The sequence below is a fragment of the Drosophila innubila genome, chromosome X, assembly GCF_004354385.1.
Source record: "Drosophila innubila isolate TH190305 chromosome X, UK_Dinn_1.0, whole genome shotgun sequence".
Taxonomy (NCBI): domain Eukaryota; kingdom Metazoa; phylum Arthropoda; class Insecta; order Diptera; family Drosophilidae; genus Drosophila; species Drosophila innubila.
In genome coordinates, this window is record NC_047626.1 from 15,961,392 (window position 1) to 15,977,253 (window position 15,862).

General features: G+C 37.8%; 1 protein-coding gene across 1 annotated transcript; it reads right to left on the reverse strand.

Moving 5' to 3' along the window:
- Nucleotides 1–13,854: 13,854 nt before the first annotated feature.
- Nucleotides 13,855–14,690, reverse strand: LOC117785470. Its single transcript, XM_034623510.1, has one exon. It carries the CDS (start codon nucleotides 14,600–14,602, stop codon nucleotides 14,057–14,059), a length of 546 nt encoding a protein of 181 aa, XP_034479401.1. The 5' UTR covers nucleotides 14,603–14,690; the 3' UTR covers nucleotides 13,855–14,056.
- Between the last annotated feature and the right edge of the window lie 1,172 nt (nucleotides 14,691–15,862).

Here is a 15,862-nt window from a genome sequence, read left to right on the forward strand (position 1 = left end):
ACACCGAATGGAATAATTCGAAAACCCGATGCCTGCTTTTCTTTAGCACTTTTTTCAGTTTAATTGCAGTTACATATTTAAGATAAAAGTTAATGGAATAATCAGTTTGTATTAGGGAATAAAAATTATCAGCTGAAAAGTATCTTTCTAATGCCAAAATATTAATATTAATGCCAAAATAGCATTACATTAATATTATTAAATAGTTATTGTTGGTTAATTCATAGTTGAAAAACTAAATTGAGTGTATGTAATTATTAATTTATCGATTTTTTTTTTGAGTATTGAATATATTTTATTGAGTTAAGTTATGTTATTAATATTATACTTTAACATAAATGTTATCGAAAAACGCATAATTGTGGGCAGATTACACACACACACACACACACACACACACACACGCACGCATATGTACACACAGAGAGGTATGCTGAAAACGATCGGTGGCAACTATGAATCTAACAACCTGACCAAATAGGAGAACAGTAGCCAATTGACCAGTCAAAGGTTCTATTGTTATTTCTCTGGTAGTTGATGTTATGCATTATGTAGGTGGTATATATTGCTACTCATCCTGCCAGCAACTTCTGTTGCTGTTGTTGCTGCAGTTGTTCTTGTTGTTGTTGTTGCTCTGGCTGCAACAATTGGCGTCACGCTTCGTTGAATGACAACATCAACAACTGTGAGGATGATGATGATGATGACGACGACGTTGTTGAACGAGTATAGGGCTGATTGAAAGATTATTTTGCACTGATAACGCTAAAAATGTATGGTTGGATGGTTGACCACAAACCACCACCACCACCATCAGCAGCAGCAGCAACAACAAAAGTCAAATAGAGCGAAGCAACGCGGAGCTGCACAAAAAATTGCAGTTCAAAAATTGTTGCGCTTTCGGTTTGCGTGTTTGCATTTTGTACTTGTAGTTTGCATTTAGCATTAAGCATTTTATTTTATATTCATTGCAATGTCCGTTGTCGGTTGTCCATTGTCTGTTGCCTGTTGTCTGCTGTCTGCTGTTTGTAGCGCCTTTGGGGTCGTCATCAATTCGCAATGCATTTCCCACATTTTCAGCGGCGAGGCGACCATCATCATTAATAATATTGAAAAGCCCTAATTATGGTTAAGTGGCCCAAACGAAGCATACTACGATAGTATGAGTTTGAGTTTGAGTACTTATACTTACATATTTATAGTATATAGCAAGGGTGCCACATTTACCAGTCACAGTCACATTGAATAACATTTTGACTTTTGAGCATATGAGGAACTTAGGCTCATTGCGTAAATCATTTTTCCCACCCCTAAACAAGGTAAGAAGGGCGAACGTGGTCCTTAACCTATACACACACCTGCCCAGAGGTGCCACAGGTTGTGCAGGTTGCGCAGGTGCATGGATAACTTCACACACACACACACACACACACACACACACACACAGAGAGATAGAGATAGAGAGAGGCCCCTGACCCAGAGACAGACATTGATGATGACCCTCACATTGCTATAACCGTGTATACGTATACGTGTAGTATAATGAAATCATTTATAACTTTTCTTTCTTTCTTATGACCAATTCCTTTGCAGAGCTCGTCTTGTTCTTGTTTGTCTCTGTGGTCTTGTTTGCAAGTAGTTTTCTTTGCTCAGTCGATCGTGCCCAAGTCTGGTCTGGCTGTCCGTCCGTTCCGATCTTAGTCCTTTATGCTGTTCACATTGATCAACCTGCGAGCGGTTCATTGCCTGTACCCATTGATAAGGACACCGCACGTGGCTACTGCGCAGCTGCGGCAGCTGAGGAAACTCGCTGAGGGAGAGGGGCAGGAAAAGGCGGTAGAGGGAGCCTGGGTTACACTTTAATGACCCTGACATTTGCTTAATCAAGCTAGAACTAATTACTTTAATTGCCACATCAGTTTTCTTAAATAACTAAACTTATTTATACTAACATAAAGTTCATAGAAATACTAAAGCCCACAAATGGTAATTATATTTAATTTTTAAGTAAATAATAGTTCTTATATTAAGGACATAGTCAACGGTATTTTTGTCACTTTATTTATATATTTAAGACAGAAGCCAGTCGGCAATAATTATGAATTCAATAAAAAAAATTTGGAAAAAAAATAAAATCATAAAATGGACAATCAAATTATTAAACTTAAAAAATATTTTAGGTAATGATTGAAAAAATAAAAAATAACTTAAAAAATACCTTAGGTAATGATTAAAAAAATAAAAGAGTTAAATTAAGTTAACTTAAGTTAAGTTTGGGGAATTCAAAAATTGTCTAATCGATCCAACACTTATTGAAGAAAACCCTAAAAAAAAAACCCAATCGGATTAATATGGACAAATTAATTTCCCCCAAATTGTCAGAAATGTTATAAAATATAACTGTAGCTGAAATTTTGTATGTATTTTTGCAACTTTAATATGTTGAAATTGATTAAAATACAAGTGTATTTAATAAAATAATAATCACCTGGAATTAGATCTTTTAACTTTATTATATGTATATTTAAGAATTTATTTTGACATTATTTGTCATAATTGTTTTGAATATAATTTTTTCTTTAATCGATATTATCATTTTTTTTTTGTATACATTTTATTAAAATTTTGAGCACATCGCATGCTACTTAAAGCATTTTCAGTGCAGTTTCAAAAATTTTCAGAACAGGTAAGCTACAGATTCGTTTTAACATGGCAGGGTTCGAACCCAGTTATTTTTCAAACTGTAGTTCTAGTTATATGATTGGTCGGCGACTCTAACAGCTGAGCCACGGGACCAATATTATTGAAATGATTAATATAATTATTATAAAATCAGTAACATATTTTATATGTAGCTCTAAGAACTGAGAACCTCGTGTCATAATTTTTTTTTTTTTTTTTGAATTACCCTCCAACTTGCTTAACTCTTTGCCGCATAAACTTAAGTCCAAAATGTGGCGTGTGCTTAACTTAAAGCTCTGTTAAGTTATCAATACCAATATTCCTACCGACTCCTTGCTTACACTTGTCGTCATCGTCGTTGTCGTTGTCGTTCTCATCCTCGACTCAAGTCGAACAAAATTTTTCATGCATGCAACAAAACAACAGCGTTAAATTCCACGGGGAGTCAAAAGTCAGGCCAAAAATGAAAAAAATAAAAATAAAAAAAATGAAAAGCAAGTGGAAAAAAAATAGGAAGAAAGAATAAAAGAAAACAGTAACAGAAGCAGAAGCAGAAACAACCTCATAATTTAACTCGGTAAACTTTTGCGCCTTTTGTTCGGCTGCTTTCACTACAAGTTATTGAAAATCGCGCAAGGGTTGCCAGCCCGCCCGTCGAAAGGGTTCGAAATTGAAAAAGAAAGCGCGCGCGTCAGGTGGCCGCCAAAGGGTGAAGTGGGTACTATACCATTGAATATGGCGGTGGTGGGGGAAGCGGGGGGATTGGCGTCTCATTTGTGCTGGGGTGTGGGTGATTTAGTGTTAAATAAAAACTTTTAAATTGCCATTTGATCGTTTGTTTAGCGACAATAATGTCGTCGTTGTCGTTGTCGTTGTCATCGCTGACTCCCTTCCCCCCACCCCTCTCGATTCGCCGATTCTCACTCCATCATCCGCCCTCTCATACTCAGTCCCTGGCAACCATTGAGGTCGACCCAGGCGGCCCTCTTTGCCCCTGTGACAGGTTTATAGGTCGCTTACTCCAAGACAGTCAGACAGTCAGACAGAGAGACAGTGAGACAGTCAGCGCCGTGACAATGACATTGTTTCGCCTGACAGTTGTAGCAAATTTATTGAAAAGGTGTTCCTACATTTTTGGTTCACTTCGGTTCGGTTTCTTTTGTTGCTTCCTCTTTATACTGCGATTGGGGCAAACTTACAGAAATTGTCAAAAATTTATTGATATGTTGAAATTGCTTCTCCTGCTTCGTCACATAAAAAAAAACACTGACAGCTCAATTTTTTTCCTCGAGTAAGTTTATATTTTTTTTTTTTTTGTTCATCTTACTTCCATTCGAGCCTTTCGCTCGCTCATTGTACTAAATTTGACAGCAATTGTTTTGTTTGACAGTTTGTCGTCTCGGCAAAATGATGATGTCAATATGCAAAGCAGTCAGAGCCAGCGTCAGAGCCATAACTGGGGGCCAAGAGAGCGTGGCCATCTGAATTTGCATTTGGTATGTGGAACATTGAAAAGGGGTGAACATTTTCAGATGAGTTATTGAAGCGTTCCTCATTGTTGACAGTTGACAGGCAAATTTTTGACATGTGTCAATGCATTTCCCAGAATGATCCATGATCCATGGCATCCACTTACAGTCCACATAGTCAAATAGACGTTAAGCAGGTCATTATAGCCAAGTTTAATTGTTGAAATTAGTCAAATAATCGGCAAACTGCATCAACTTGAATTTTAAATAGTGTCTACTTGACTTCCACGCATATGGGCCAATATTTACGGCTTTAAACATTTAAAAGGGCCCACAACATTCCAATGGCATCCACATGCCTTCCACTTGTGTTCTATTTGGGATCCACAAATAAGATTAAGAATAAGTCAACAAATATGTTACTTTTTACCTTTAACTTACATTCCACTTAGCTTCCACTTGCAGTTCACATAAATTATGCATATTGAAAGCTGTTCCATTTGCATATATACACATGATCAAACTGTTACCCTTTGACTTGGCATCTATATACATTCACTAACGGCTTTTAGTACACGTTTATCCATCCATCAGCTTCCACTTGCAATCCACAAGCGCAATTATCCAACAACATATCAACTGAAACCGATCGAAGTGCCTGATCCACATCATGCAACATAATACAAATAAGATCGAGAAGACAGAAGAGTCTCTTCAAGATCAGACATGCGGCTGATCACGCAATGCCATCCACATGCAATCCACAGCGCAATTTGCCATTGAACTTTGCAATAGCATACAATATAACATATGTACATATAAGGCATCACATCAGGTATGTAACTCCAATTTGCTTTTGAGATCTGGGCCCAAGACTAACGACAACGCAATAACAGCCACCATTTTTAAATTTCTATATATATGTTTGTATGTATGAATGTGCTGAGCTTTGATTGTTATCCACAAACAAATACAAATGTATGTGTGTGTATACACTGTACATACATATGTATATGTTATGTATATGGACAGAAGCAGGCGCTGAGCCACAGCGATATTTTTTATGAGACTGTTTCGTTTTTCGCTTAATCGCACTAGAAAATCTCTAGAAATGGTAGAAGGAAGCAACAAGAAAAAAAAAATTGCCGAGCGTTCAACTTGAAAATATGCCAAAAGACAATTGGTTGTCGGTTGTTGGTTGTCGGCTGTCGGTCGCCACGTTAAGGGCATGGCCCAAACCCAGGCCTATTCACTACCAGTCTTAGTCTCAGTCTCAGTCTCAGTCCCGGTCTCAGTCTCAGTCTCAGTCTTAGTTCTAGTTTCGAGTTCGAGTCGCAGTTGCAAGAGTCTTTAAGTTTTCTTCAATGTTTAGCGAAGCGTGAATATTATTAGAGAGCGGAGGGGGTCATAGAGGGGTAAGCCAAAAGCAGCAGCATTTATTAATAATTACCACACAGAACTGAACTGTGCTGAGGGGAGGAGAAGGTAACTTGGTCTAGAACTGGGCTCACAGTATATACTACTCACAGTAAGAAATTTATTTGTTATTTATCTTTTTGGCATTATGCATGAATAACAATAAAAATATAAGTGAATGCTATTGTTGTTGTCGTTGTTGTTGTTGCTGTTGCTGCCGCTTCTACTGCCATAAATAGTTAGCCAGAAATGCGGCAGCAAAAAGCGTCATAAAAATTATAACAAGCCATTCGCTTGTTGCCAGGTTCTCAGGTGGCGACCAACACCGTCTCCGACTTCGACTCCAACTCCAACTTCAACTTCGACTTTAACTCCGATTCCGAGTGCTCTTTGGAGTCAACAGAAGGGGTTGAGGTAAGAGGGGAATTCTCTGGGAGTTCAGTCAATAGATTTAGATCACTTTTGGCTAGAAGCGCTGGGCACAAAGAGCCATAAAAATAATGAGCCAAGCACGACGATGGCGACAATCATGAGTAAATACGGCAAAGGCAAAAAACAGAGATGGCAATAAGTTAGTAGCAAAAAGAGCAAAAGCCCAGATAAATAAAGACAGAGATGTTGCAGGCAATGCTATGTAATACTTAAAGTAAGTGGAATGTCAAGCTAACTACCAATGTGACTGCAAAAACAATAGATACACATTAATATGGATATACATTAAGATGCAAATGCTGAAACATTTACAGATACATATAGAATACATAGAAATTTAATTAAAAATACTGGTAGTATTTTTAATAGTTTAATTGTTAAATATAGAATTAAAAGCTCAGAAATACATTAGTAAAGATACTCAAGAGTTCAAAGTAGATACATACTACATAGGTAAACATTTTCTATTACAGATAGCAATGTTGGATGCAGATACAGACACAAGATCAGATACAGATGATTATGTTAGTTATTTAATTTACAAATATATATAGGTACTTTTATAGGTACTTTGACAGAAGGAATTGTATATAAAGTTAATTTTATAGGTACTTTTTTTTAAAAGAATTGCAGATACAGATAAATGCAGTTGCACATGACAATTATATATACAGATATGGATCACTTTAGATATGGAGTAACAGATATATGAAAACAGCTAGAAATACATGTATTTTCAAAGACATTTGAAGTTGCAATTATTATTATATATACAGATTCGTATACATAATCATAAAATTAATCTTACTTACATCTCAAAAGATAAAGATACAGATATAAGTATGTATAAATGTATGTATGTATATATCTACCGGTGTAAAAACATTCGTAGTTACAGATTCAGATACATAGTTAAAGTTATAGATACATTTCATTGTAGCTATTACTGATGCTGCCGCAATCTTATTGACTTAGTGGTAGATGCCACAACTTGTGGCATTCGGGGCATTTGACGGCCCGTGTTCGTTCCATTTATTATCAGCATGCAAACAGAGGGTTTTGGATATTATTTGACTGTGATTGCAGTTGCCATTGTTGTTGCTCTGTGTTGTTTAAGATATTTGTTATTTGTTATTTGTTATTTGGTCGAGCGGGGCGGGCAACTTACCAACTATTTGAACGAAATCACAATTTATTCTGGGAAATCAGCCTCATTACTTTGGCATGCACTTGCCAGCAGCTCTGACTCTGACTCTGACTCGGAAACTAACACTGACAGTGACTCCCAGTCTCAAGGCAGAGGCTGAGGTTGAGCCTACAAAATACTCGACTCGCCTTTCCTTGAATATGTGTTTCTTTTCATGCACAATAGTATCTTATCATCACACACACACACACACACACACAGAGACAGACATCAGCCCACATCAAAGCCAGAAATCTTTAACAACACAAACACCAAGACACCCCCGCTGCCTCCGCCTCCACCTCCGCCCCCGTTTCTGCCTCCGCCTTTGCACGCAAGCCGTGCCTGATAAAGTTCAAACAAATGATTTGAGAAACAAAAAAAAAATGCTTATCAAAAAAGAACATGTGTACTTGCTTAGTCAAATGTCTATCTAAGTTGTGAATGTGAGTGTGTGGATTTTGTGAGGGATTTTATTGTTCAGCCATTCAACGTTAAACTATTTGATATTTGCACAAGATCAACAGGTGCCACAAACATGCAGCACAGTGTCAACTGATTTCTGACTATCTGACTATCTGACAGCATCAACATCAACATCAGCATCAGCATCAGCATCTAAAACTGTCAGCAATTGCGCAATGTCTTGTGGAATGCACAAATAGATCATTTTTTTATTACAGTTTATTGTACTACATAAATAATGCCCATTGTGCTTGCCATCCACTTGCAATCCACTGCCGAATTTGGACTTGTTACTCATAGTCAAATATCAACGGTGTGGAACATGTTTGTAGATTCATTCCAAGCTATTTTCATAATATTATACTTGTGTTCCACTGGCCTTTTGCCTTGGTACTATCTAGAAACTGTATAATCGAATGTTTTATTTAATCCACATAGGTTCCACATCTGAAAAGCACAGCAAGTTTCTCTGTCACTAACACCTTTATTGCAGAAGACTTTCCGTCAAATTTTAATACGTTCCACATAGAATCCACAGCTAAGAAAGCATTAGTTCTTATAGAAAGAGAGCGTTTAATTCAATACTAATCATGTACAAGCATGTAAGTATGCTTCACACAGTGTCTACAGCCAAAAAAGGCACTAACAACCACTGGAATTAGCCCAAAATATACATTTACAATCCGCATGCGATCCACAAGTTAATAAATCTTGTAAGGAAGTTAATTTCGTACAGCACCGCTGCATTTGAGAAATTTCAATAATTGAGACTCATTAAAAATGGTCGGTAATAGCAGACGAATACGAAGATTCACTCACACACACACGCACACACACACACAGACTTACATAGACTCTTAGATGAAGACAACCGAAGTAACACTTCCGATTATGAAATTTCGTTTGACAAAATGCCAGAAAAGTGTCGTTAGTGCGCAGTTATTGTTGTTGTTGTTGCTGTTGTTGTTGGTGATGGTGGTAAACAACGGTAATCATAACATGGAAATACGTACTCATATCTATAATGTAATTACTGGCAGATCGAGGTGACTGCGGTAAAATTAACTGAACATCGCAGTTGTTGTTGTTGGAAAATCAGGTAAAAATCCAAAATGATCGCAACGACAACAGCAACAATAATAACAACAACAACAACAATTTAGATGAAGACGGTGTCGACGATGGCGACGACTCATTAAAACAATTTTAAAAAATAATACAAAATAATTACAATAAATTATGATTACGCTTGACAGTGACAGTGGCCACGAATGCTGATGGCTCTTTGGCTCTTTGGCTGTTGCAAGTGGATGGAAGTGAAGTTGGGCATGGCAACAGCAACAACTTGGGAAAGATACTTATGCGACGGAGACGACGACGGCGACGGTCGACGCCAACGACGACGACGACGACGTTGACGATGACTTCGTCTCGTCATTGTGCAGGTGCAAGTGAGTCGCGGCGTCACTGGCTAGTGACGATGAGCACAAAACAGTAACAACAACAACAGCTACAATGGGAGCAACAACTACAACAACGGCAACAAGACATTGCCGCGACAACGACAACGACAACGACACCCAAGAATCGCTCAACTGTGGCCAAAAAGTTCGTTGTTCATTTGTGCGCTGCTTTGGCTTCTTTTGCTTCTTTTGCTACAATTTCAGCTTCCTCTTTCTTCCTCCCTCTCTTCCACTCTCTTCTTGTACTTCTACATAACATCCACAATTTAATTCAATTCAATTTGGCCACAAAAATAATTACGACCTGTCCATGCTGACGCGCAGCGTGTGAGCAGCTCGAACACAGGCTACTTGCAGCGCCACCCAGCGGCGTTGACATGTACTAACAACTCACACACATCTTGGTGTGTATGTGTATGTGTGTTGTGGGCGTACAGATTGACAAACACACATAAAAGACACTATCGAATCGAAAGAAAAAAAGGGGAATTTATCAAAAGGCCATCAAAATCAAATTGAGTCAACAGCAACAACAATGACAAACAAAACATGTTAATATCTGTGAATGGATCATGGATCATGGATCATCAGGCAATACATCAGCCAGTCAGTCAGTCAGTCAGTCCGTCTGTTGGTCACTTGGCCCTGTCGAATCTTGTCAAATGCATGACATAAAAATTCTTCTCGAATCGTTAAAAATGCATCATCATCAATTTTTGATGCATATTTAATGTAAGTGGCGCATCGCACTGGACACAGCATTCCTTTTCCCTTGCCCAACTCCGCTCCTCCCACCCTCCCTGTCAACCAAGTGCTTGGCGCTCCACATTAACTGCAAAGTGCGACATAAAAATTGATTTAGTCGCTTCGCTTTGGGTCGGCAAATGCCAAAGTAATGCGGCAAATGATGCCGCTCTCTTTTTCCTGCTTGTCTTCTTTATTTTTTTATTTATTTCGAGCGACATTATGGCTCAATTAGAGGCGTTAAGAGGGCCAATGCGGGGGTGGGTGCGGTTGTGCATACACTGCAATAGAGCATACAAGCAACAGGATATCCTGCAGAGTCGCCTGCCTGCCTGCCTGCCTGCTGATTAGCGTCCTGGTTAGCCGCAAATAAAAACAGGTAACAAACAACCGCAACAACAAGAGCAACAAGAGCAACAATTGCCGAAAGCGGCAACAAGTGAGCGCGAAATTTCACATGTCAACATGAAAATTGTTGTTTGGTATTTGAGCAAACCGACCACAGCGATAAGAAAATCGTCCAGGTCTTTCCCGGAAAAGTCCTTGTCGGGCTGCCTTAGATTTCACACTTTTCCTGCAATTTGCTTGGCAACTTTGCTTTGATATCTTTTCAATTGAAGTCTGATATTTGCCAGCGAGCTTCAACTAAGAGAAATGAAAGAGAGAAGCGGGTGATGCGGGTGATGCGGGAGAAGCAAGGGTAAGCAACAGCTGAGGGGTCTACATGAATATCCGGCTGTGGTCCAATAAAAGCCAAGTCAGGCTAACTTTCATAAATTAGTCATTGAACCCAGCCAGACTAGTCAAATGGCAAAAATAATGGCTAAACGCGAGCATAACAACAGCAACAGCAACACTAACAATCACAATGGACAGACATTACTAATTTTTTTTTATAGTGTGAACCTAGCGCTAAAGCTTAAAACAATATACGCATAGCTATAGGTCTATCTGCATAATCATAATAGTCTCGAATTTACGCTTTAATAACTTTGGACATGCGCTACACTAACATCAAAGGGTAACATCGAAGCAGCTAGCAAGCTGAAAGTTTTTAAGTGTATTCCAACTATAATTAAAATATTATTGAGATTTGAATAATAGCTAAAATGCTAGATTTTATTAAAATAATGAATTTTAAAATATTATTATTATTACTAAGTTATTCTTATTCAATAATATTTACGTTTAAAATGTGCTCAAGTTCTGCAATCAAAAATAATTTATTTAAATTCTTATTTTTTGCTTGTAAAATCAAATTATATTTTTATCCTTACTTTTTTCTATTAAAATCTATAAATTTATTCTTTCACTTTGATTGTATTTAAAAGCATTTATACACTAGCTGTTACTTATTAACTCCATTCCGCTTCCTAGTATACCATGTATTGCAAATACTCTTCCACAACTTTAGCTACTTAGCTTGGCTAAAACTAACCAACTCAAAACGCATCTCTGTTGATCTACAAAAAAATATATTTAATTTATGCAAATATAAAATAACAACAAAATGATAATAATATGAATAAGCAGCGTCGCATTAGAAATGCTTGAAAAGAAATTCAGGTTATGGACCTGCGGGTGGAAGCGGCTACCAAAAGCATTTCCCCATGTGTTTCCCATGGGCCACGCTAATTAGTCAAATACAAAAACCAGAGAAAAAAATTAAAAAATGATAAAAAAAAAAATAAACTGCCCGAAATATTACTACGAATCGTACAATCTAAAAAAAAAAATGCTAACAATGAGCATAACATTTCAAATTCTATTTCTTTATGCTTTATTTTTTCAAATTTCACATTTTTTATGTTTATTTTTGTTAATTCATATTAGAGGCATTCGTCCAGAAAACGAAATTCCAAAATGGCGCATTCGGTTGTGTGCCCAAAAAGCAGGTGGAATGTGGCAGGCACTTGAGAGACGCACCACCGCACCACCACACCACCACCAATCTAACACCACCAGCACCTAGATAAGACCCAAAAACCCAAGACTCGTGCGCGTTTAATGCTTAATGTGGGAGGGGCAAGAAGGTGGTTGAGGGTCAAAGGGGAGCGGGGTAGAGAGGTAGAGGGGGGAGGGGCGATAGCCCTACGCGCTTCGCTGCCTGTTTGACTGACTGACTCAGCTCATCCGACTTCGAGGCAACTGTACGACGACTTCGTTTTGGCATATTTAAATTTGAAGCCAAGTCGAGCTAAACCAAACGCAACTCAACTCGGCTCAAACTCCGACTTAGCCGAACTCTGCTGTGCTGTGATCCATGACCAGAAGATGATGCCGAGCTGCTGGCGTCGGTGGCGCGTTTATGATTTGCCAAAATCCAAAAAAAAATTTCAACAATAAAAAAAACATACAAACTTTCCAAAGACCGACACACAACAGGGGCAGAAAGCCAAAGATCAGGTTCAAGTCGTACGATCAAAAAACAAAAGTCATGCGCGGGTGCTGCCAGATCTTTAAAATAGTGTGACCAACAGCAGTGTTGCAAATTTTGATTGGGCTCTTTATTAATACTCTTTTTACTGCGAAATTTAAAAATGTATGTTAAGTGGTTAGAAATTCTATTGACAACATACACGTATAAATAATTAATTCTAAAAAACATAATTATAAAAAAAAAAAAATATATATACATAAAAAAGTTAGCAGTGGAAAAGGGGCAAAGACTTGGGCAGGGGGCTGGAAATTTAAATATTCATACCAGTTTCTATTGAAATAAGCATTTATTATTTTTTATTTTTAAAGACTGTACTGAAACTTTATCAAAAGATTGATAATTTGATAATTAATATTGATCAATATCTTTATGGTTTAACTCAACTAAGTTAAAATAATTCAATACTTACATTTTAACCCTTAAAATTTATTGACAAGTGTTTGTAAGTTGTGAAATGCTTATTTAAAAAAAATTAATATAAAATAAAAGAAAAGTTTATGATTTAAGTGTTTTACTTAAATATATCACAATCTTTTAAATCCAATGGAGTAATTTCTAATCACGTTTTTACATTTTCTTTCTGCAAAGAAGCTGAAATTTTCCCTGCTTTGTATTTCCCTATGCTCAAGATGCGAATGTGATTTGATTAGCACTAGTGTTCATCCAATTAATTAACTTAGTATTTTATTAAAAAAAAAAAAAAAAAAAAAAAAATCCACTAATTATATATTAGATATAATATATATAGATAAAATTGATGATCTCAACTAGTATGAGATCTATGCTGAATATGGGTCTCTGTGACTTTTACAGGATGTCATCAATAAGCATTGTGATCAGTAGTTAAAGTGAGCAACTGCATCATCATACTCATGATGATGATGATGATGATGATGATGATGATCAAACGTATTATCATGATCAGCGACGTGTGAGCAGCGCACTTTTAGTGTAAGCAATAAAATTTAGTTTTATTAAAGAAAAACGAAACAAATTCAAAAGAATTTTTCGCGAGTTGTTTTGGCGTCGGCGACAACGACGACATAAATTTAAAACCACCTACACATAAATTTTTTGCCAGCAGAAAAAAAAAAAGAAGCAAAGAATATAATAAACTGCAATAATCACAACAGCAACAACAACAACAGCAGCGAGTGCAACAACAGCAAGTGCAACTGTCAACTATTAAATGACATTTAACATGCCTACGAGGGATCGCAGAAGCGGGTGGCAAGTGGCAAAGGGGAAGTATAGAGGGAGGGGGGGGAGTCCATCGTCAGGCTATAGCGGCATTAGTTTCTTAAAATATCATTTCAGATTTGAGATCAAGTCAACAGGCAGCAACAGAGGCAGATCCAGCCAAAGATTCCAGAGAAGGGGCAACAACTCAAATGAGGCTGACAACAACAACAACAACAGCTGATAAAAAAGTGTAGCTGTTGTTGTTGTTTTTGTTGCTGGTGTGGCAGATTGCTTGAACAAGATGACACACGTACAATATTTTCAATTATAATTTATATGCAATCATATTCGTATTTTTAGACAAAATAAAATCTGTTTCGTTCGTTTCTCGGCAGGCTGGCAGCGTTGCCACATTGTCAGCTAAGAACCTTTATTACGTATTGCATGAATATAATTTATATGCATTTTAATTCCCTCAAAATTAGATCAAATCGATTTAAATCGCTTGCCATCTTTTAGCGCAGACATGAGTTATTGATAGTTGATTAATGCTGTAGTAGGTCAACCTTTAATTGTCCTACTCTTTGGCGTTCATCATCTCCTGTTTGAGCTCCAAATAGCTCTCCAGCACAACATCGTTTTTGCGCTTTTCAGTGGCCAGTTCCCAAGACAGTTTGACCACCTCGTTGGCCAATTGTTCGGGATTATCAGTTAGCTGAAGCACCTCCTCCACGCTGGAGCACTTTCGAATGGATTGTCGCATATTAGATGAGGAATTGGGCTGCTTAAAGGGCAGACGTTCCATTGTAGCATCGGTTGGCTTTATGATCAGTTCCTTTAACATCTCGGCGTATTCCTGATGCCGCAGCTTACGCTGATCCAGTTCATTGATACGGGAACGCACATTGTCCAGCTCAACCATACGCTGTACGGGCTCCGGTGACTCCAGTCTGGTATCACAGTCCACGCTCTGGGCCAACTGGGCCGAGGCCGATTTTTTACTTCGGACCGAGGAATTTTCCTCGTCGCGCTCGCTGAATGTTCGAATGGCGACACGAGAGGCGGCAATGTAGGCGTGGCGCAGTCCAATGAATGTCTGCATAAACTTATTGAATGACATCATCTTGAAAACCGCGATTCGAATCTAAAGGAATTTTTTAATGCAAAAAATATCACTAAATTTCGGAATTTCTAAATAGCAAAAAAAAAATAATGTATATTTTTCACTTAAATTTTGTTTGGATTCACAAAACGTGCTCAGGTCTAGTCTAATCTTAAAAAAAAAAAATATATCAACTATTAAAATGAAGCTGTTTGCTTGCCAAGCGAATGTTTTAAACTGAGAAAATTCCGAAAACAAATCTACCACAATAGTTATATTTTCCAAGGCTTGCTGCAGTCTCAAAATTGGAAACTACTAGATTTGGATAATATTTGTAAGCTAGCGATAGGTAGATTGGTACATCCAAAATAATATATTATTGAACATTAACTGAAGTTGCTGCCATATGGGCCAAAAAGGCAGCAGGAAGAAGTTGTTCGTGCACGCCATATAAACATTACCCCCAGAGGCAGAACCTGTGCTCAACCCCTCTTGGCACCAGCGACCCTGCACATTATTCATCATACATGCAGGATGGAGAGGGGGCAGAGGGCAGAGAGCTGAAGGCAGGGGAGATTGAGCCTGAACAACTTCATCAGCATGCAGCACATTTTCGCTATTTTCACATATTCGATGAAATATTATTTTTTTCTCTTCTCTCACTCTCTCTCTCTCTCGTTTTGGTTCTTTTGTTTTGTTTTGCATAAATGGAGTGGGCAGGTCCATTGCTCGGTTGGGCTGCCAATTCGTTTTAACAGTTAGAAGTCGTCGTCGTTGTCGTTGTTGTATTTTGATTGATTTGAATGTTACGTTGAGTGTGCGGCGCTGCTTCGAATGTGACTGATGATTGATGGACTTCAGAGCAAGTCATAGTCGCTATACCCTCCATCCATACACCCCCTTGTACCCGCTACACTGCAGCTACGGCGGGCAGCCAGCGTGACCCTCGAACTCTCTGACGAAAACAACACAAAAAAAAGCAACAAAAACCAAAAAAAAAAAAAAGTTCATATATAAATAATCAAAAAAAAAAAAAACTGTTATGCAAGCAGCGCGAATAAAAATGTGCCATATTATTATATTAACAGCGACTAATACGACTGAGAAAAACAAAAGAAAGAAAAAAAACAACAAAGTAATTTCCAGCACTTGACAGGCGTATGTCAAATTCGACGACATGCGAATTTTCATAAACAACAGTCGAGGCTTCTCCACCCCCTGAAACCTCCCAAGCACGTGAGGAAAGACAATAGGATTGAGAATGATCGTTTGTATTATAGA